The sequence below is a fragment of the Opisthorchis viverrini genome (genome assembly GCF_000715545.1).
Source record: "Opisthorchis viverrini unplaced genomic scaffold opera_v5_115, whole genome shotgun sequence".
NCBI lineage: Eukaryota > Metazoa > Platyhelminthes > Trematoda > Opisthorchiida > Opisthorchiidae > Opisthorchis > Opisthorchis viverrini.
The window spans coordinates 619,859-643,909 of NW_008751773.1; the positions used below are offsets into that span (position 1 = coordinate 619,859).

The 24,051-nt window shown below is 44.7% G+C and overlaps 1 protein-coding gene across 1 annotated transcript in view; it reads left to right on the plus strand.

Moving 5' to 3' along the window:
• Positions 1–21,936, plus strand: part of T265_13902 (hypothetical protein) — a gene marked incomplete at both ends in the record, with an annotated part of 24,492 nt that extends 2,556 nt beyond the window's left edge. The window contains 9 exons of the mRNA XM_009171070.1: positions 901–1,081; positions 1,808–1,836; positions 6,679–6,955; positions 10,343–10,509; positions 12,389–12,457; positions 14,789–14,990; positions 15,239–15,350; positions 17,503–17,574; positions 21,771–21,936. Of these exons, the coding sequence (XP_009169334.1) occupies positions 901–1,081; positions 1,808–1,836; positions 6,679–6,955; positions 10,343–10,509; positions 12,389–12,457; positions 14,789–14,990; positions 15,239–15,350; positions 17,503–17,574; positions 21,771–21,862 (1,201 nt within the window). The remainder of the gene's footprint in view (positions 1–900; positions 1,082–1,807; positions 1,837–6,678; positions 6,956–10,342; positions 10,510–12,388; positions 12,458–14,788; positions 14,991–15,238; positions 15,351–17,502; positions 17,575–21,770) is intronic.
• Between the last annotated feature and the right edge of the window lie 2,115 nt (positions 21,937–24,051).

A 24,051-nucleotide genomic window follows, 5' to 3' on the forward strand; every position in this document is an offset into this window, starting at 1 on the left:
GGGGGGGGGGGGGTGGGTTGGGGGGGGGGGGGGGAAGGGGTGGGGGGGGGGGGGCAGCGGGTGGGACGTCCGTGGACAGGTGACAGGTGGACTGGGTGACCCTTTTCGGAGTGAATGACTCAATAGTCTTACTTGGCTGCAGGGTGGCGGCCTAACCCGAGGATGCAGGAAGTAAGGCATTGCTGTCTCACTCCTGATGCAGCTGCACAGAGCAGGTGCCTTTTGGGCATCACCAGACTCTTTGGTTTTATAAGAATTTAGGTCGCAAGTGGTTACGTCAACCGTTTGGCGTTTGGAGTGTGCAGTTTTTAGGGCCGACCTCTTCTTACCTGGGGAAAGTTTGGATCGCTGCTTCCGTGTCTATGGAGATGCCTTTCGCCCGGTGAAAACACCTTACTGCCTTCACACTCACATACCCCCAGGGAGCCTCGTTGCACAGCCTTGCATTGGGGGGGTCTCTCAATTGTTGGTTGGACTGCTCCCCTTTGGCCTACCTGGCATAGGTACACCTTTCGGAACGAAGTTTCAGCCGGTATGGTCCGCCGAATCATTGTGACACTCATCTTTGCCCTCCACGTCAAGATGGCAGCTTTAATTCCGGACGTTCGGGATCGCTTCCGGGATGAGTTTTAAGATTCCGCCTCTGAATAATCTGTTACGTTCTTCTAAATCTAAACCACCTTGGAGTATCTCAACCTTCGTAATTCTCACGAATCGTTTTGTAGCAAAGTGTACAGAAAGAGCCACGGTTATATAACGAAGGAACTCAATGATGCTTACGTTCAACCTTAATTCCAGTCTGTTTCCTCAGTATAGAATCTTCCTTCTTGTTGCCTCTCCACAACCGTTGCTTCTAAGTATCAGTTCGCTTAGACTATTCATTTTTCTGCCCCACCGCAGCATACCAAAGGAATCCATCATTGACGTCTACGGATGTGTGAAGAAAAGTCCAGTCCTTATTGAAGGATGTAATCCGGATACGATCGAAATTCATTGTGAGCGAGTTTACGTGGTCAGTGCAGCACTCCCAACGCTCCCATTGCAAATTGAGGATGCTATGCGTCCGGAGGATGATGAGACGGTAAATTGTGGTTTAATTTTCGCTGAAAACATCTTTGGCATCGACTGTAAACTAAGACTGCTGCCTGCCACCAGGTAGCGACAGGAACAAAAGATGACGTTTACCAGAACATTTTTATCCACAAGTATTTCCGACCTTTCGGCAGAGAAAGGCCTTATCCTTATGGTTAAGCCATCTTCATGGCTATTTCTCCTGACCCCTGCCTAGTCGCCCAAAACGGTATCATTTGCTGACCGAATTAAACCAATGTACGCTCGAATTATGAGCCGATTAATCAATCTCCAGTGATTCAGAATCGCGAATGACTTCGAACCGAGAAAATTTTCGCATGCAGCTTTTCACTGGTTTGCCAAACCTGAGGCACATTTCGGATGAGATTGTCCTGGGAGGGAACCCCAATTCAACGTTATGCTAACAGTGTGAAGGGTCTATATCTAACAGTCACGCTTGGACATCAAGAGCGTTTGACTATTTATAATTTTCAAGGTTTAGGATGTACATCGGAACCAGTCGGATATATGACCATTGACATTGGTTCATGTTGGTCCTACTGTTTCACGATCTTCAAAAAAGCCTGATGGCGTCACGAATAGGAGTGGTCGGTCCCGAAAATGCTTTTTACTACTCATAATTTTAGTCTGGATTATTGCATCGATACCGGCCATTCCTGTGGATTAACTGGAGCCGAGGACCTTAATGTGAACCCTTTCATCCCTAATCGACTAGTTGGACACATCTCATTTTGAGGTACAGAGGTACTTTCTGCGTTCGTCTTTTTGGGCGAAAATCTCGTTTGTTCTCTCTGGGTTCGCATTATGTTAACGCGTCTAATTCCTAGTTGTTTTCAATAAAGTACACGCACATATGTCTGAATTTTAAATTTATCAGCTACATTGCTTTTCTTCCTGTCACTACTATCCTATGTACGTATTGTTAGGACTTCGCACAGAACTATCGATCAGTAAGATTTCTGGTCCTGTTAGGTGGAGTTTTGTCAGTTTTGTTTGGGAGCAAATGGCAAGGCTGTATTGCCCTGAACAACACTACACTATACCAGTACGTGATTCACATACCATACATTTTTTATAACTTCAGGGTGCCATCGTTACTCAAATGAAGACACTTTTGTCAGGAAAGCTGGACGCACTTCTGGGTTCGATTCTTGTAACTTCGCACATTTTCTCAGGTGATATAAAAATAATTCGTTCGTATGTAACACCGTGACCAGCTGCCGTGCCATCCGAAGGAATCACGAGGACTGAGATATTGCTAGGTTACTCAGACATAGACGGGAACAGTCGAGATATCGGGGTTGGGTTCGAACCATGAACCTTCTGATCAATAAGTTCGCACCCTAACCACTGGACTGTCACGGGGATATACCGTATGACAGTTCCAACAGCAGACACGCCGTTTTTGTTTGTCAGTAACGAAAATTCTATGAATTGCTAGTGATTGTTGAGCACCCTCTTTCTACTAATATAACTAGGTCAAGAAGATCAAACGACGGCAGTGATACCACGTACAAAGCGAAGGTGTTTGGAGCTCTAATCGTACCGTCGTATCTGTGCACTTCTCCCAAGTAACTTCTGTGTCTTTATGGTAATTTATGAGGACTGTCTTGATAAACCTAAATGAGTTCATGAAAGCAACCATTGCCTTCATCTGGGGAGCAACGCACTGAATTTCGCACCCAGCGCCCAGCTGTTGGGACCCTTCCGCATGCTTCACGTTGTTTTCAAAGTCAGTATAAGTGAAAATACAAGTGAAACGCTCTTCTGATCTACCTGGACAATGCAATGAAAAGAGAAAAAGCAGTTACTGCGTGGACTTATTTCTTACCCGTTCTTCCTCTGAAAAACTGGTGCAGCCGAAACAGCAAATGGTGAACCACAGATTTCTTATTTCGCCTACTCCACGCTGTCTTACACGTTTTTTATAGGCGCACCTCTAATGTGCACGGACGTCAAGTTGGTCAGACTAGCTAGTGCCGGGCTAGTCAGGCCAGCAAGCCCTTTGCTTCATGCAAGGTTTCCCGGAAAACCAACTAACCACACAGCCTTGTGTACAGTTCCTAACGCGGGGTACAACAACTAGACTTTCTTCCCTGACCTGATTACCTGGGCCTTCAAATGAATCAGCAAGGCCCAGGCTTGATGCCCTGGATAATGAGTAATATCGTCCTTTGGGGGCGCGGGGGGGGGCGAGATTGTTCAGTAGTTAGGGCGCGGAAGGTCCGTTGTTCGAACCCGACCTCTGACTCTCGACTTCTCCTGTCTAGGCTTGGGCACCATGGCAGTATCCCAGCCCTCATGCTTCCTCCGGGTGGGATGGCGGCTAGGCACCGAAAGGGTATCACAGCTGAACGATTTTTAAAAAATATCTTTGCGTCCCACTGAAATTCTTCTTAGAGGTTTGTTAATAGGTCATCCATCCACCGGTTCCTGGTGCCAGAAATCTATGACGCAAAAGTGAGTTCTGGTCCTAATGTGCCTGGAAGTGCAGTTATCGCCACATAAAGCCATAAACGACAAGCCTCTGAAGACGGCTTAGGTGGACCTCATTGATTAGGTTACGTGAACCAGTTGACTACGAAGACTGTTCTGCCCAGCAACTTTCCGTCCTAATTCGGCTGCAATGTATGTTTCCTCCCGTGTCCAAATAAACTAAACTGGTCGTGCCTGGGCTGTCTCTTTAGCGAAGACGTGTGCGTATCTGGTGGGACGTTACCCCCCCCCCCCACACACACAGGGCATTCTCTCCCACGATGGATGTCATATTTGTCGAATGTTAATTTAAGCCTGACATGTGAGTTTATTTTGTCTTTAATAAACCATTATGAACTGCATGATCAAGATGATGCTTAATTTGTTTTTTGTTGCATATTGCAATGAATCTCACGCAAGCAGCTGACGGGAATCAACGTTAGATTTATCCAGAAATGGGGGCTGGCAGGACGCCTTTTCACGTAGTTATTGAGCACCAGAAGGTGCATCAGAAGCCCAGGGAGGTGACATTAGGTGCCATGTCCGTTGTAGATAGCCTTTCGTCTACGGAGGTTAATCACCAGTATTTGCGACCATATGAGCCTTCCCCTGCACCAGGATAGAATTGACGACTATTTAATATCGATTACCTCTCCAGATTGATTGGGTGTTTGGAAGCTCAGGCACATCAGAATGATTGCGGTAGGCTGGCACCAGATCTCCCCTTCATTCACTTGTCCCTTTTCCACTTCACGACTTTAATTATGCTCAACTACTTGTGGTTGTACGGCAGTGTAGCATCAGTGCCTACACTGATGTTGCACTTTCTGACGGTGATGACTCTTGACCAGTATCGTCACGGCGGCAGTGTAGAGTGCCTACACTGATGTTGCACTTTCTGACGGTGATGACTCTTGACCAGTATCGTCACGGCTGGTCTAAAACTCCTCCATGCGTTCACCAACCGCATATGCCTTATTCTGCGCGTGTCAGGGTGTCAGGCACCAGTGTTCTTTGCTGGTGTGTTATTTTCCGCGACTATGATGCTCTTGCTGATTCTCAGCGTACTGGAATATTTAGAGATTCTTACGGCCTTGAACTCAAAGCGCTATGAGGCGATTTGTAGTTCGCGCCTTTTCAAAATATTTTCGATGTCATGTGTCTGTTACAAGTTGCGCCTTCGGTAAGTTTTAGCCACTGCGTGTTACGTGCATCTGAATTCCTGGGTTGGTTTACCCTTTACTGTACTTATCAATACTGATGTGCGATTCGCTGGTTGTTTGTCTTGCATAATTCCTTGTACAGTCTCCTGTTCTTTCAACTGAGAGACACTTCAATTGCACTAATTTTATTCCTTACAGGACGCTTCTCTAATATTTGTTGTGTTCGACACCAATCAAAACAATGCAGATCTTCCTTCATTGCGTGGAACGATTGTTGTGCAAATCCACACTTGTGGTTGCGTGTTGATATTAGGGCCAACACGCATCTCAGTTGCCACTTCAAAGTCGCCGGGTTGTTCGTTTTATTGGAGTCTGTTTTTCACCTCAATTTCGGTTGCCGGCCCGTCGATCTCTTCTGTATACGGAGCTCTAACTTGAGTGAAAATGAAATAAAAGTAGAGGTAGTATAACGTGATAACCCAAGTTAATAAGATGCTTCATGAAATCCTTGGCCATATCGCGTTTTATCACAAGAGGGTTGTCTTCTACGTAATGCAGAAATCTCGGCAATCATATCTGGACAATACACCATGTTCGGCTTCCTCCTTGCACACTTTAGCTGGATATGGAGGTCCTGTTGTTCGCTAAGCTGAACCGAAATTTATACGCGTACCCCCAGCTCAGTCGCCATTGAACCAGACTTAACAGACGCAACCAAAAATGTTCATTAATAATATTCAAGAGGAGCCTTGAACCGAAGTGTTTCGGACTAGAAGAATCAAGCATCTGGCTCGGCTTAATTTCCTTACACGTCTCTATCTGACCTATCGGTCTTAATATCCATTAACCCACACAAACGGCGAAGACCCAACCGGTATCTAATAAACTCAACTCGCTGTTAGGCAGATATCCTTCTGTTTGGCTCTCCATCTTTAAGGCTCCACCATCCTCTTAATTCAGTCGCCCCACTTAACCAGGTTTCCAAAACTTTCTCGAGGCAATGGCTTGTATTTTGGTTCCGTACAGCTGCAACTTTTGCGCAGAAAACGTTAAGTTATTTGTTCTGATTGATGAAACCAGTGCCACCCCAGGGTGAGCAAAACGTATCTGGTATAAGGTGTTTGAGTCACAGTGTTATCCTCGCTTGTTGAACCACCGCATACGTCCATTGCTTTCACCCGAGCAGCTTTCTCAAACGCGCCATTACTCAGACAGGACTTACTTAGCCATTCGATATCCAGCTGATATCCGCCGTCGTGTACGCGAACACAGCCATGGTCCCCAGAACTGAAGCCTAATGCCGGGTTCCACTTGTTCAACCCCGAAGCGCTGGGAATGAAATATACCCAAGGTCAACACGACGAATCTAGATGGATCCTTAAATTCAGAAAGTTATTCCATATGACTAGCAAGCCCAAAGAAGGTAATCATTTACCAATTAATACATCGTGGTTAGCTCACAAAGTTCGCCACGTGTGGAAGCAAGTTGTGTTAGGAAATAAAATCAATTTCTCAGTGAGTGAAAATTTTAAACTACACACTAAAGTCGCACGCACCAGTATCTTTAGCGTGCTGTGCGCCGAGTAACTCAACGGGAGAGCAGCCCCTCGCTTGTTTGAAGGTTACGATTTTCTTTTGATTTTTTTGGATAATCTGGCTGCAATTCTTCCTTTTGTTGGGTCTTTTGTCTCACGTGATGAGCACATAGAAGAAAGCTACATGACAGAATGCAGACAACAATAAAATGGGTTGAAACACAGGCAGCTGGTATATTCTTGGTTGCATCCTGTCAACTTTTCAAAATGACAAAACATTGGACCCCATACATGCGCTTTTTTAATCATTTTTTCCATTATTACTACGAAGACCGTTAGCTTGAGCCATATTTACTGATACGAATACCATTCATCCACCCCTCACCTTTCCCTTGCTTTTCCCAGGTCCTGAGTCGGGTCCATCAAGACACACGATTGGACAACCGATACATTGAACTACGCACGCCAGTGAATCAAGCAATCTATCGAGTGGAGGCCGGCTGTGTTCGATTTTTCATGGACTACCTAACCAAGGCCGGTTTCGTCAACATACAGACACCCAAAATGATATCGGCCGCGTCCGAAGGTGGAGCCAATGTTTTCAAGGTTTCTTACTTCTCTGGTAGCGCCTACTTGGCGCAATCTCCTCAGCTGTACAAACAGATGGCCATCGCTGCTGATTTTGGACGCGTACGTTCATTTTGTCATTCCACGTTAAGAGCTCTTTCTCGACTTTTCAGCATAGTGGCATCACTGACAAGACGAAATCTCTGTTGAAAATAACCAAATCTCATCATCGAAATGGGAAATATTGGGGTGTAAATATCTTGTTGACTTATCGCTCACAACTGGGTGGTTATTCCCGTGATGTCTCCTGAAAACACTTAGCTGGAAGAAGCGCAATAGGACATAAGACGTAGCTGGTTGATGTACGCGTTCTGCATCTCTCCCAGGTGGTAATTTGTCTTACTAAGCCAGTGCATCAGCAATCTGACCTGTTGTATCTTGGCGGCGGGATATTTCCGTAGGTATATCTTCAAATCACAATCAAAGCCAGTGAGTCACTGAGCTCGAAAGCTCAGTGCTTTATTGGCTGCTTTCAACCTCTGTTGACTCGAACCAATCGTAAATTTGTCAGGCCACTGTCCCGGGGTCGTTAATGTAGTGTCAAATAAAGATTGACATTGACTCTCTTGTTGTTCATGTCTCACCTTTGACTGTCGGAAACAGTATTTATTGCGCTGTTTTGGATTCCCGGGGGTTCCTTTCCTTACTTCTGTTTTATGGTTGTTTGGAATGAACAGGATGTCTGTTTGCGAGTAGTCAGCTGCATAAGTGCAGTTTGATGGCGTGTGGTCGTGATACCTACAGGAGGTAACAGGTCACTTGACAGTTTTCCTTTGCGCTCACCTGTTGGAGCGAAAAGTGTATTTTTGAGGAGCGCTCCGGAGACCGGCAACCTACGTCATATTCTCACATATCTACTTGAGCCTTCCATATAAAACGTTGTGAAGCGTGAACTCAAAGCAAGCATTTTTATGGGAAGTCTCGTGCGACCGGTATTTCTATGGGATTTCGCCACTTCGTTCCCTTCCATTGCTGTTGCTTCATTCAGGTAGTTTTCAGGTACGATTTTGGAGTTCTAGCAGTCTGCGCGTTGTTTTCCCTTGTTACCCTTTCTATTCAATGTAAAGTTCTTTCAGCCTGAGGTGACGTAGTCCTTGCTGGGAGTACACAAGCGTCAACACTGGTACTCTGAAGTTACCATGGACGGGTTAAAAGCACTGTCTTACGAAAAAAACTGCGGTGTGGTCGCTTAAATGTAATAAAAAAATCTTCTGATTTATACTACTACTCATTAGATTGCTGAAAATTCTTCGACAGCCCACGACCGGTTTCGCCCTTCTTAGAGCTCATCAGGTAGGCACAGTCCCCGAGTTTCCATCAACCTTATGTTCTACTTGAACCTAAACTGTACGAAATACACTCATTTGCAAATAAATTTGGTTTTGCGAGGGATTCATAGAAACACTATAGACGAGGGATTCAACTGGGTTCTAGGTGGGTCTTTCGCGAAACCAAATTGTTTTTTTACACATGAGTGGATTTTGCTAATTTCTTGCAATCTGGTTTCAAGTAGAACACAATATTGACAGAAACCCGAAGACTACGCCTACCTCATGAGCTCCAAGACGGGGGAACCGGTCGTGGGCTGTCGAAGAATTTTCAGCAACCTTATGAGTAGCGCATTACGTACATACACGTATCGCGATATCTCGAATATCGTACCAACTGAAACACGAGCCGGCCTGGTGCAGCACATTCAGTTGCTTAGAAACATCACAAACGAGAGATTCAGTTGGGTTCCAGATGAGTCTCCCGCAAAACCAAATTTGTTTGCAACTGAGTGTATTTCTCTAATTCTTCTGACTTATTTTCACTGGTTGAATCGTTGTACAAGGCAACTGTGCACCAACGGGTTAACCTGGCCGCCGGTGTTTTTTTCCGGTTCGTTTGTGTGCAGGGACCGGTCAGTGTGTGTACATGTGTGTTTGTGTGTTTGATACCAAGTACTCTGTACACCCGAAGTACGAAAAAGCTGGATCTTCTGAGAAACCACTACTCGATTCTCACCCGCAGCTTTGTGTGGTAGATGATCTGTGTTCAGGCGATTAACTCGTGTTCGATACTTGTTTGTAACTTTCTTGTTATTGTTCACTAGCCTTTGCTCTTTCATGACATAGTGGTCAACTCATGTGCAGTTATTTGCTACTTTCTACAGAATCACTAGCATGTGGTGGAGATGCTTATAGCTTCAATCACTTTTATTCACAATTTCAATATGGCGCGTATAATTTAATGCCAACCCGTTACGGTTTCAGTTCACCACTGTTACGTCTCATTGTGGCTTTCAGGTCTTCACAGTTGGTGCTGTGTTCCGCGCTGAAGATTCCAACACTCATCGTCATTTGACCGAATTTGTTGGTATGGATATTGAAATGGCATTTAAAAACCATTATCACGAGGTGGTTGATCTCATTGCCGACATGTTTGTGAACATGTTCAAAGGACTGCAACGAGAGTAAGCCCCATTGGAATTTCGGATATGCGTGTTTTACGTTGGCCAATGTTGTATACTCGTACAGATTCAGCTTGATTGTCCACTGGATGAAGAAAGCTCACCAAGATCTGTTTGATGTAGGTCGCCTAAAAACAACAGCACCTGTGGAGTTCTAGGTATCTAGACCTCCTAACAAGGAACCAGGTAGGCCAGGGTGACTGATACGGTGGATCACCGCCGGACACTATCCATCAGTGTCTGCTGGTAAAATACTTCTCTGCTGTTCCCTATGTCAGCTTAGGCCGCACAAACTGTCGTTTGAATTCATTTTGGGTCCATCACAACCTATTTTGACATTTTCTTAATATGTTGATCTATTAAGTTCGACGAGTTCGAGACGGTTCAATGGTTTATGTATGAGACTACTTGAAAGTCTATGGTTTGTGTCCAACCCTGGCATCTTGATTACTTCCGTTTAGACTATATGCCGACCCCCATGGTCTCGTCAGGTTTCGTGACCACTATGTAACTAATATTTTCACTGGTTGAATCGTTGTACAAGGCAACTGTGCACCAACGGGTTAACCTGGCCGCCGGTGTTTTTTTCCGGTTCGTTTGTGTGCAGGGACCGGTCAGTGTGTGTACATGTGTGTTTGTGTGTTTGATACCAAGTACTCTGTACACCCGAAGTACGAAAAAGCTGGATCTTCTGAGAAACCACTACTCGATTCTCACCCGCAGCTTTGTGTGGTAGATGATCTGTGTTCAGGCGATTAACTCGTGTTCGATACTTGTTTGTAACTTTCTTGTTATTGTTCACTAGCCTTTGCTCTTTCATGACATAGTGGTCAACTCATGTGCAGTTATTTGCTACTTTCTACAGAATCACTAGCATGTGGTGGAGATGCTTATAGCTTCAATCACTTTTATTCACAATTTCAATATGGCGCGTATAATTTAATGCCAACCCGTTACGGTTTCAGTTCACCACTGTTACGTCTCATTGTGGCTTTCAGGTCTTCACAGTTGGTGCTGTGTTCCGCGCTGAAGATTCCAACACTCATCGTCATTTGACCGAATTTGTTGGTATGGATATTGAAATGGCATTTAAAAACCATTATCACGAGGTGGTTGATCTCATTGCCGACATGTTTGTGAACATGTTCAAAGGACTGCAACGAGAGTAAGCCCCATTGGAATTTCGGATATGCGTGTTTTACGTTGGCCAATGTTGTATACTCGTACAGATTCAGCTTGATTGTCCACTGGATGAAGAAAGCTCACCAAGATCTGTTTGATGTAGGTCGCCTAAAAACAACAGCACCTGTGGAGTTCTAGGTATCTAGACCTCCTAACAAGGAACCAGGTAGGCCAGGGTGACTGATACGGTGGATCACCGCCGGACACTATCCATCAGTGTCTGCTGGTAAAATACTTCTCTGCTGTTCCCTATGTCAGCTTAGGCCGCACAAACTGTCGTTTGAATTCATTTTGGGTCCATCACAACCTATTTTGACATTTTCTTAATATGTTGATCTATTAAGTTCGACGAGTTCGAGACGGTTCAATGGTTTATGTATGAGACTACTTGAAAGTCTATGGTTTGTGTCCAACCCTGGCATCTTGATTACTTCCGTTTAGACTATATGCCGACCCCCATGGTCTCGTCAGGTTTCGTGACCACTATGTAACTAAAATGTGCCGCAGCTAAACGGTCGATGGAGCGTCTGTTCCTCCTCAACCTTCCCACAGAGGACAAGTAAATAATGAGACGCACATTTCTTGATTTAATCTGTTTGTTTGGAAACCTTGGCAAACTACCCCTTCCTTCTGGCAAATATACGTCGAAACCGTGAACCCAGGTGGTTTTCCAAGGTGGCTGTCTCTGGTCAGTCGAAGGAAAATTTGGCTCTGAACGGCTACACTTTTGTTTAGGATCAGCTCCCGTGGCATAAACGTGACTGTGCTGTCATGTTCTTCTAATGTAGTTCGTCTGCATTTCAGAGATGCTTGCTAATTGAATTCCATTGTTGTGTGAAAGGCCATTCGTTTATATCCTAGTCTGAGTACGGCTTTTCTAGACCTTGACGATATGCTTGAGTGCATCATAGGTCGATAATTCAATGAGCCTATCGATTTCATCCAGTGAGGAACCTGTTACGATCCAAGGTAGCTGTTTTATAATCTGAGTGGTGTGATATAATTTGACACTAAAGCGTAATCGTCTGTGGACTAGCTGCACCATCTTGCTAGATTCATTTTGGATCACACCACCTTGGCTATAACACTAAGCGTCAAACACCTGCATATATGCCTCTTGTCGCGTCTATCTGGACGTTTTAAATTATTACTGAACACAATTCAGCGAATAAATTGACTGCTGTGTAATGATATGTAGTGGCATCAAGAGACTCCTTTTAAGAGATGGCATTTCCCCAGAGAGTTGAGAGCAATGTTTCTTGTCAATCATGACCTATCGCTTGATTTTCCCAGCAAGAGGAGCGATCTTTTCCTTCGCTCGGTGATCTACTGTGTAGTTTTTTACTTCTGCCCGTCCTTTCTAACCTTCGTTTTTCACCCAATCTCACAAACACTCTTAATAAGGTTTTTTAGGAGATCAGATTCATTTGTGTCGTGTAAGATAATGAAAACACCGCAATTGTTCGTGCCCTCTTAATGGACGATTGTACGTACAACGATAGCAGTTTACAACTCTCCCACCAGCCTTGGTTCTCTACCGGTTTTCCTCCATGTCTGCAATTTCGCGTTTTCTGTGTGTAGTCCAGCCTAAAACCTGTGGTCGAAAACTTCTACATCCACTGCTTCATGAGTAGACGATCAATCATCACTCAACTGTAGCACCTTTCCGGTGCTAACTGCCATGCTACCAGAAGGAAGCACAAGGGCTGGGATACTGTCAGGTCTCCCAAGCCTAGACTAGGGAACTCGAGGTGTAGAGGTTGGGTTCGAACCACGAACCTTCATGAGTTTGGGCTGTGGATTTTGTGACCTCTTCAATAGCTTTGCGCACGCTCATTGACGTTTTATTTCTGTCTTGCTAGATTTGCGTCGGAAATTGACACTATTCGTAAACAATACAAGTCAGAACCATTCCAGTTTCTGGAGCCGACGTAAGTTGTACACCATGTTACATTATTTCTTTCTCTTTGCTTCAGACTTGACTGTCTTGATTCCTTTTTAATGACTATGTCGCCAGAATGATCGTTCTCCGTTAGATTTTGGTTAAACGACTATTCGGCTGATACACGGGCATTTGGATCCCAAACTCAAGTTAATCCATTATTCCATAAGAAGATTGTCTTACCCACTCGTACAAGAGAAGTTTTCAGTCACATATTGCTGTCGGAATGAACCATAAGTTTCAGCTGGCATTCAATCAATCGTGGACGGCAGCCTTACCTAGAAATAACCTGTAATTGATGAAGTACACTCATTTGAAATCCTCATTTTGGATATTCTTCAACTGATCATGCTGCACAGAGGCCTCTTCGTTTCGCTTGGCATGACACTTTAGATATCGCAGTGTGTTTCCATGACAATGCGTCCCAATCATAAGATCGCTGAAAACTCTGCGACAATCGACTACTTATTTTGCACTTCTTGAAGAATTTCCCGACCGAGAGACTCATTCGAATATTTTGTTAACATCACTGTAGGTTGCAAATAGCTGTACTTCATCACGTACAGTTTGCTATTCAAGTGGAAGAATAAAATCAGTGGAAACTCTGGGACCATGCCTACCCGATGGACCCCAAGGGGGATGATGCCGGTCGTGGACTGACTTAAACTTTTCATAAAACTTATGAGTAGTGTTCTGTCGAGAAGACCTATGCTGTTTATCATGGCAGAAGCACAGCTTAATAAACATGCCTTACCATAGGTACGTTTCAATATGATGGGCCGTTGAATCGAAAACAAGTTTACTGATTGAAATCTGCATTCCCGTTACTCGCATTTGAATGTCCACGATCCAGTCCGAACGCAGTTAGTCCGGTGAGTTGATACCAAAGAAATGTTTGGATCCAATTTCCGCTCATCGGCAATACATATCGTTGGCCTTGCCGAGATTTGAACCCCCGGACGTTTGACGTGGAGGCAAGCTTGTTACCACGACTCCGTCGGCGCGCTCTGGATACGGGATCCACAGCGTCGCAGCGAACGAACTTGAACACAGCTGAGCAATGTGATTTGTTCAACTAACGGCTCGAATGGTGACTGGTTGGTGTGGACTCACCAGAATAATTGTTCCTGGGCAAGATGAGAACTGCTCGAATGGGAATATGGAGTGGTCACCATTTTTTATTCAAGCAAAACATCAGTTTGACTGGGCATACTTGGTGAGCCCCAGGAATGGCAAAAACCGTCCATGGGCGGTCAGAGACTTTCTGGAAACTTTATGGATGGTTTATTCCGTCAAGAAAGTGTAATGAGATTTCTCCAATGTCGTACCAGCTGAAACATAAGGCGATCTTTGTATAGTCGAACGACATTTCACACGAGAGATCCAGCTGGAATCTAGTTGGGTCGTTTGTTAAAGTATAAATTGGTTTGCAAGCTAGTGCATTTAGCTACAAACGGGTTTGAGTAGCACACATAGCGGAAACTAGAGACTGTGCCTAACTGGTGAGCCCCAAGAAGGACAGAAGGGATCGTGGCAGTCGACGTGATTTGATAGACCTTTTGAGTAATGCGCACAAATTTACCTGTTCACCTACACCTGTGTGAAACAATTTCACTTGAATACGACTTTTGATGGGCAAAAGAACAAGATCAAACTTCAGCTTGGCAATTCGGCTTAATTGAACGGAAAATGTGTGCGTAAAACTACAACTCTGTTGCAAAGATGACTGTGGTAGGGGGGCTTTGATTTTCGTGCTTCCCCAGTTGACCGAATCAGGCGGCTGATTTACGCTGACTCTACTCACTACGTGTGCTGGGAAATTTAATTTGACCCTGGCCAAGTTAACAGTACACATTCATAACATGTCAGATTGTATTTTGGTTAGAACTGCACCGATTTCCTCTCTTCCGCTTATCGGGTCGGTAGAATATAACGCATGAGTCACCCGACTCGAATTTGTTTGATCGTACTTACTCAAAAATGTGTGTCAGCTTCTACCAATTCAAAATCATCAATGAATTAGAAAAACCCGAATAGATGAACCCCTAATTTCTGCTTTCTAACTTCAGAACGGGATTATGGAGGAGCACTACCCTCCGTAAATTTTAAATTCCGTCTTGCTTGTAAGCTGTGTACACATGGATCCAACGACTCGACAACTTTGTGAGGTTTTAGTCCAAGTTTCTCCCGCCCATCTAGTGAAGTCATATTACGATGGATACTAGCTTCCTATAACCACCCTCGTTATCTTTTACCTTCCTCACTGTAGGCTTTCGGTGAAAAGCTTACGCTTATCTTGACTTAACGTTTTTCTATCTAGCCTGCGCTTGGAATACAGGGAAGGCATCCAGATGCTTCGCGAAGCTGGCTGGGACCTCGGGGATCTGGATGATTTGACCACGCCCGCCGAAAAGTTCCTGGGTCGCTTGATCAAACAAAAGTACGGCACGGATTTTTACATACTGGACAAATTTCCTCTGGATATTCGGGCTTTCTACACCATGCCCCACCCAACTGAAAAGGTGAACTTCCCAATCCTGTGTCCCCTCAGCTTCAGGAACTACCGCTATCCTTTGTAATGTTTGCATTACTCAGCTGTAATTTCTCACCACGGTAGCTGCTGCTTCGAAAGAAGTATGCATGGGTTATGTTTTTGTAGCCTTTCTGAAAACACACATTGTGTTTTGGATGAGAAGACCGTTCACATAGCTTCTCCCATCTTATGCACACGAACGTTAACACCTTTGTCGTCTGCCGATTTGTTCCGCAGGAGTTCTCCAACTCGTATGATTTTTACATGCGTGGGGAAGAGATTATGTCAGGTGCCCAACGTATTCATGACCCAGCTCTGCTGACTGAACGAGCACTGCATCATGGCGTCGGTAAGTGTGCGGTTTCTTTACTTTCAAATCAGCATGAGCATACGTTTATTGTTGTTTATTGTTGTTACTTGATTTTCTGTCCTCTCAGTATCGCACTGTTTTAACCGTGTTGAATGTAATTGGGAGAAGCTTGGATTCGATGGTTCTGACTAGACAAACCTGTTTTGTGACTTTTTGTGGGATACGTTGGCATTGTTCAGCTGTAGCACCCTTTCGGTGCCTAACTGCCATGCCACCCGAGGGTTGCAGGAGGGCTGGGATACTGCCATGTTGTCCAAGCTTAGACAGAGCTAGTTTGTTTATCGTTCAACCTGTTCCATTGGATTGGTTTCATTGGATTAGCAAAGTTATTTACTGATTTTTTCAGTCTGTTTGCTCATCTATTTTCATTCCTGTTTCGAACCTGGAATGCTGATCATGGGCTTTGCAGTTGATGCATCATTGTGGCAGGAAAAGTCAATGTGTAGCGTGTTTCATTTCACTTCCGTAGATCGAGCACTGCGTTGCTTCCCCGTCCTTACTGTCGGTTTAGTCACTTTCCTAAAGTGATGACCTGTTGGTTGTGGTTCACTCTCTCCCTCGATGAATGGCCCTCTATTTGGTGGGGAGGGAGATTTTTACCTCTTATGATTTTTACTGTAAGAGTAGTTGGACGAAGATGGGCGCTGTAGGTGGGAATCGTATAGAGTCGTATGGTTTTGTCTGACAAATTGTACCGGACGACGATGAGACCAACTGAAACCGATGGGCTTCTGTAATCTAAGTTCATTATTTTGACTTCCTTCGATCAGTTAGGAATCCGGGGACTGACGCTGATACAGCCTACTTTCACTCAAGTGATGGAGGCGAGCACTTCCCGGTTGCCTAATTATATTTTTTCCTGGCATCCGTTTACCCGTTGCAGCTACTCAACAAAGAGTGGGAATGACGGTTGAATACTGTGGCCATCTCGGTTACTAATACAAGGTGCGGAGTCGATCTGAATGGGTGAAAAAAAATATGATATCGATTTTACACTTTTAATCGGGCTGTCGGTGTTCACCTGAACGGCTTTTTCTCCAATGCATGCAGACAAACTAAACACAAAACATACGTTTAGTTTACGTTGCTATTTCGCTTAGCGCTACACTCCCAGGGAAACCGGATAGCCGGTAGCGCATCCGATATGCATTCTTGGCATTTTTACGTTTTGAGTAGGCAGGTGACATGGAGTGTTTCAGAGCTCGGGTTATGATATAGTCACTGTGTGAGAGGAGTCCGAAATTTACTGGAAACTTCCAGGAACCAGGCAGGGGTGATCTCTTCTGAGGGTTACCTTCATATAGCGACATCGACAGCCGGTAGCTGTGTTGTTTTACTCTGATTTTGTCTACTCAGTAACCCGTGTCCGTTTGTTAATTATTCGACGTTGCCAATAGAGATTTCTTCCTGTAAATTAAACAGATCTGTGTTGAAAAGATATCAGTGCGCATCCCATGAAAATCCGTAGATTCTCGACCTTCCAGCTAGTAGTTTGAACACTTCGCCGTTCGGCCACGAGCAGCACTGTAACATACAATGTATTTTGTATTTTTGTATTTATATTGTATTGTATTCTGTTTGTACTTTGTTTGTTACCTTGTATTTGGTTCCTCCGCTGAGCCACACCATAGTACGCCGACATGTGACTGAGTCAACTGACTTCATGGTTAGTTTACATAATTCGATTCGTGCAAGTCACACTGGATTAACCGAAAAATTATGCCAATGAAACTGTTGATAACACTCTCTTTCAGGCGTCGTTTCATCTTTCCAACTGACACCCTCGATACACACATGGCCGGTGACATAAGTTCACACAATGAAAATCCACGACGTCTGACCCGATTGACTTACCACACCTTTTCGAGTATAAATTGTATAGCAAACTACGGGACTAGAAATATCCTGTTGAGTGTTATCTTGGTTTTCATATTTAACGCTTAGCCTAAATGATAAGCCTAAGCGCATACTAGTTGTACCAAAAATGAATCCGGGGTCGCCTAAACGATTTTTGCTTGTTTTGGGTTAAATTCAGTGGTACTGCTTTCTTCTGATTTGCTGAGAAGCAGGTTGTTGATATTATCCATCACCCGTCCACTTTTCGTACTAAAATACGTGAAATCTTTTTCAGAAATCGAGAAAATAAAATCCTATATTGATGCATTCCGCTATGGTTGTCCACCACACGCCGGAGGTGGAATAGGTGAGTACATGCGTGTTGGGTATTCAGTGAAAACCTATTTCTTCATCTAATCACACTTCTCTTCCTGGGATATGCTGAAAACACGCATGTGAAGGAATTAATCCTTTTGTTTTACAAGTTGTCCGAACGACAAGCTCCACTTTCCTGGAAATAATCGATTTCTTTCCCAATTTTAAGAAAAGATGAAACTACAGTTGATCACTAGGAGACTAAGCTTCTATATATTGCTTTTGGTTTATAACATTTTTCGCAAGTCGACTAGTTAGGGGGGGGGGCGTTTATGGCTATCCGCAGACGGTTGGACTTCATCGATAGGGAAACCTGATGGGATTTGTAGCAGTATATGCTTTCACTGGTGACGATGTGACGATCATCAAACCATGTGCCACCATTCCTGTTCCATTTTAATCTTACCGTTGATAGTACCTTTCATAGTGGCCTAGAGGTAGACCCGAAGTTTTCAGTGGCTCAGTTGACGGACTATTTTTTTCCGAACGTGTTGTTAAGTGATGGGTCAATGATCGTCGGCTTGTTCGCTGAGCTGGGTAATTTGCTTGCAAACGTTTCATCACCAATCGAGGTGACATCATCAGTGCGTTATTGGGGAGCCAAAACACTTCCATTTTTATCACAATTTTTATATTAGTTATAAAGCTCGTTTGTGAGTGCTGGCTAATACAGGAGCATTCAGTTGGAAAGTGTGTCTAACAGTATAATTTGTAGTGACTTGGTCATGCAAAAATTTCTTCTGCCGTGTTGTTCGCCGCTCACATTTCGGCGTGGTGCATGAACAGACGTAGTGAACCTTGGAACTCTCGGAGGTAGGTGAAAGGGATTACGAAAAGTTTGGACACTTAATGCGAGTGACCTGTCTGTAATTGAGAGGAGACGCTGCACGATAAGGTGTTCTTGTCAGTTTCTATCCATATATTCTACAAAAATCGTTCAGCTGTAGCACTCTTTCGGTGCCTAGCTGTCATGCCGCCCGAAGGCTGGGATACTGCCAGGTCGCCCAAGCCTAGACAAGGAAAGCCGAGATGCAGAGGTCGGATTCGAACCACGGGCCTTCTGGCCAGTAAATAGGGGTTGTAACCACTGAGCCATCCGGATATTTGGGATTTCTGGGATTGTAGATATGCCTTAATATTTTTAGTAGTCTAGTGTTAGGTCCCTACCTTCACTTTTTCACAACTCGGTAGTCAATCGTGAATGTTCAACAATGATATTCCATCGTTGCTGATGACGTTGGCGATAGTGCCGATTGTAGATCAGAAACTTCGCATTTGGAGATTCACTGGAGACTGTGGCGTATTTTGCCCATCCCAACAGTTGAATTAGGTCTGACGCAAGTATTACAACTAAACTCGGTGAAGGAGTTTCCCAGGTCTGAATGACTCATTCGTTGTTGCTGCTTTTGGCCGCAAAAACCACATAAATCCCGGTTCTCATAGTTCGTCTCTACACTTGGCATGTTTAGTCTTCGACTCTGAAGTATCGTTTAGCCTGTTGATCAATGATGTAACGCACCCTTAGCTGTTAATGATCGGTGCGATCGGATCCCTAACCATCTAATTAGAAAGTGGAATTGTACTTCACATTTGGAACATAGGCTAAGGTGTACGTCTAAAGTCAATTGCAGTAGCTTTCATGTATACTTTGCGGGGACTTTCTTTTTGAGAGGGATGAGTCAACTCAAAGGATATCTTGAGTCAGCGCTACACGTGAATCAGTATCAGCTACAAACAGCGAACGAGATGGCCCAAGTGGTTAGAGCGCAATTTACTGACCGGAAGGTCCGTGTTTCGAATCCGACCTCCGCCACTCGACTTCCCCTGTCTAGGCTTGGGCGACCTGGCAGTATCCCAGCCTTCGGGCGGCATGACAGCTAGGCACCGAAAGAGTGCTACAGCTGAACGATTTTTGTAGAATATATGGATAGAAACTGACAAGAACACCTTATCGTGCAGCGTCTCCTCTCAATTACAGACAGGTCACTCGCATTAAGTGTCCAAACTTTTCGTAATCCCTTTCACCTACCTCCGAGAGTTCCAAGGTTCACTACGTCTGTTCATGCACCACGCCGAAATGTGAGCGGCGAACAACACGGCAGAAGAAATTTTTGCATGACCAAGTCACTACAAATTATACTGTTAGACACACTTTCCAACTGAATGCTCCTGTATTAGCCAGCACTCACAAACGAGCTTTATAACTAATATAAAAATTGTGATAAAAATGGAAGTGTTTTGGCTCCCCAATAACGCACTGATGATGTCACCTCGATTGGTGATGAAACGTTTGCAAGCAAATTACCCAGCTCAGCGAACAAGCCGACGATCATTGACCCATCACTTAACAACACGTTCGGAAAAAAATAGTCCGTCAACTGAGCCACTGAAAACTTCGGGTCTACCTCTAGGCCACTATGAAAGGTACTATCAACGGTAAGATTAAAATGGAACAGGAATGGTGGCACATGGTTTGATGATCGTCACATCGTCACCAGTGAACTGTTTGAACTCGTGTTTTTAATCGCCTACGCTGTAGCCGCCATTCTGAGCATGAGTGTTCGCAGTTAGAGTTTGGGCAGTCCAGAATCTGCTTTGCGGAGCGTTTATCCAGATCAGTCAATATTGGATCAATGTGAAAAGGCGTAGAATCTTCTACCAGCATCCCAGGACACTACTGGGCACTTCGTCGTTCCAATACACTTTCAGTATTCACCATAAGCCAAGTACATCGAGTCCATACTCTGCTTGTCTGTCGCGAAGAATACAGCCACTCTCATTTTCTGGACGGAACGCAAATGGCCAACGGTGTCCACTGTGAACGGGGAGTGTGGACGTTGCCGGTGATGCCATTTGCTTGTCGATCGAATCTACACTATTCACAGTGTGCTTGTTTGGGTTTGCTATGCCTATAGTCCCACTCTATGCCACCGGTTTTCTTCGGTCGGTAAATTTCGAATTCAGTTGCTCGAGTATTCGTCGTAGGCCGACGCCAATTTTCCACGATTGACCCTTTTGCATTTGTTCACTTTTCAACTAAAATTTCTATCTCTGTGCAACGGTGAAGCTTTAGTTTCAACGGTGGTGAACTTAAAAGCCTAAAGTGTATTGAACTTGTCCGATTGTGTCATCATCATGGGCAGCAGAACAGTGGTGTTCGTCACTGATGCTCCAATGTCGTACAACCATAATTTAATTGAATGCCTTGCTTTAAAGAAAATAATAAGAGTAAATGGCGAATGGTGCTAGCCTACCACAATCATACCGAGGTGACTACAAGTCCGTATAGTCATTCGGGCGATATAGATAGAAACGGAGAGCAAGAACGCCACTGACATCGATGAGCATCCGCCTCTTGCAGCGTCTCCGACCGGACAAGGATCAAGCGGACTTCATCCTGGAAGGCGAGTCACGCTGATAGAACGCAAACTTTTCGTAATCTCTCATACCCCTTTACTAAATCAGAGACCGACCACCTCTATGCTTGCGATACACTGAAATCGACTCTCTTTGACAAACGATGCTTCGACATGTGTAATACATGGCCTTACCGATACAGCTTCTGGTGCTGTACACATTCTTCGACTGAAGTCCCCGTTGCACAACCGGATACCCGTTTTCTAATCATCTCTTTGGGGATTAGCTGGCACCTGCCCACACCAGTGTGGTTCTGAGACAACGGTTTTCGACGACCTAAGAAGTCGCAGTTCCGCTGCTTGAGCAAGCAACGTTTCACAGCCTTACAACAAAACAGCCAGTATTGTAGCCTGATGCGCGCATGCCGCTTTGATGCCATAGGTGTCTCCAATTAGTGGACACGACCCGAGTCTTAGAGATTCGTGCACTGACCTCATCTGCCATCCTACCATCGGACCTAATACAGCTTCCAAGATAAGTAAAACGTTCCACATATTCAAGTGTTTCTCCTTGCGTTGCATATTCTAGACTCATATATGTCGACCTGTTATTGATCTCTTTATTATCCCCCAAATATCGAACTAAGGTATCACAGACGTTGAAGACAGCTTGACAGCTTTTCGCTCTTTTCACTCTGCTTCTAGTCATGTTTCAAGGAGGTTGCGGGCTTCGTTATGTAATTATCCAACTATTCTGTTTCCTCTTTTCGCGAAGACCGATTACCGAGTAGGGTTATTAAAATCGCTCTTACTTTTTACGTATATAATTTAGGTTTGGAGCGCGTCACCATGCTCTTCCTCGGACTGGACAATATAAGAAAAACCTCCATGTTTCCGCGTGATCCGAAGCGCCTAACTCCCTAATCTTTGTTCTGCTCTCCCTTGTGATCGAAATATGTATGTTGTTTTCAATATACAGTTTGGAAATCTGCTCTCTGGCTCATTGTTTTGCTACGAATTTTTGGTCTCGGTAACCTCCCGACTAGTCATGATGTGTTTCCATCCACGCATGCAGTATTTCACGTTGTAATCGATGTCATGACCCTTTCGAACCTTGCACACACGACTAGTGCTGGCAGTTTTTAGATGAGTATATTTTGGGCGGTCATCAGTTAATTCTCGGTAGACGGGCTATTTAGGAAGCCGACAAGATGGAATGCATCTTGCAGAGGTGTTTAAGCGAGGGGCACCGGGGACTCCTCAGCGATTAACTTTTATTCGGTCGATAGTGGCTTGACTGAAATCGCCTTCTCTGTTCATGGGTTCAGGGTGTGCGTGCTCTAATAAACCTTCTTAAGCCGATTGACGAAGGTCCTACTGAGAGTAAATATTACCACACTGAAATCCTCGTGACGAGGCGAAAAGCACTGATCTAAAATTACCTATATCGATTGGCCCATGTATTTACTGAGCTGGACGTCTTTTCCTCATCCCTGACGTTCACAGATAATCTAATACCAGATTGTTACTTGCTCGTAAGAATGTAGACTGCCTTAAAGAGACCACGTCAACCGCCGCCGATCCAGGTTGTTAGGCTTTTCAGCCAAAGGCTTCGGTTGAAGGCTCTAATGGTCTTGCCTTCTGGATCCGGGCGCTGACAGTGTCCCAGCGCATGTACAACCGTCAATCGCAGTTCATAATCAACTGTCACATGGTACCATCGGCTGAGTCGCCTTATTTACTGCATACAGCAGGCCAGGTAAGTGGAACAGGTTATTGATGTCACCTCGCTTCTTTCTTTTTCACATTTTTTCTCTCCCCATTTCTGACGACATTTGTGAATCCATCCGTACGGATTGCATCCGTTCGCCGCCCCTTGTCGTTACTGAAATTTACTCTTCAAAATCCGACGCTGGTTTGTATGGCAAAATTCATCGTTCGCACTCTGAAACAAGCTGAGCAACAAGCTACCCTTGATTGTTCGATGGGTTCGCTTTATAATGGCTTGTGATATCCCTATGGAACAAAGATTTAACATTGGATTGCGGTTGTTGAACTAACTCCCCCCCCCGCCTCCGATTGTCCACCTATAGTGATCCAGAATTCGCTGCGACTGGCTCTGTCGGTGTTGGTTTTGTTTTCTACCGTCAAACTTCACGGTTGCTGCTGGAGTAGTTGTTCGTGTGTTGTTTTTTGAAAACTTGTGTGGGAATGCAATGTAAACGTGCCAACTATCCTTGGCTGTTCATTGTCCGCTTACCCCACAATAAACTAGCTCTAATACTCTCAGTAGCACTTTTTACTATGCTTTGAGTGCTTCACTAAGGTAAGCTAAATGCTCATGTGTTGTGTTTGCCGAGGATATAAATGCGCACGTGGACCGACGTAATGTTGCAGCTTACCTGGGTGGTCCTGTTCATATGGAATCGAGCAAATGGCTGCTTGTTGCAGTTATGTGCTGATCACTGGCTCTTTCGGGGCGAGATGGCTCAAGTGGTTAGAGCGCGAATTTACTGAACGAAATTCCGCAGTTCGAACCTGACCTCTGCCTCTCGACTTCCCCTGTCTAGGCTTGGGCAACCTGGCTATATCCAAGCCCTCGTGCTTCCTTCGGGTAGCATGCCAGCTAGGCACCGGAAGGTGTTACAGCTGAGGTATTTTTTTACTGGCTCTTTCTGTGCACTACTAACTTCAAGGTGCACATTCACGCTACAGAACGTGCAGTCTCCGAACATACCCCTTACAATTCAAGGAGTCACTGGAGGTTATGCAAAATTGTACACACCGCGGTACACACGGAAGTGTGTCTGTTGAAGTCAGCGCAAGAATCTCAAAGGTTCGAATCACGTTTGGCCGCTTGTGGGCGGCATTGGCTATCGCTGGCTCTTGGGGGTCGCATGTACCAGGCTACACTAATGCCTGTGTTGCTGTATTGATGCAAGACGTGGTCTGTTTGGACAGAGGTGTGGCGTCCTCAGATTTTTTTATCATCGATGCCTCAGAAGATTTTTTGCTTTGTATAGCGTCAGCGGATTAGTAACGAAGTGTTTATAAAACATGTATTAAGTTGTGCGGAAGACGTCCAGAACCATCAACTACAGTGGTTCGGCCAT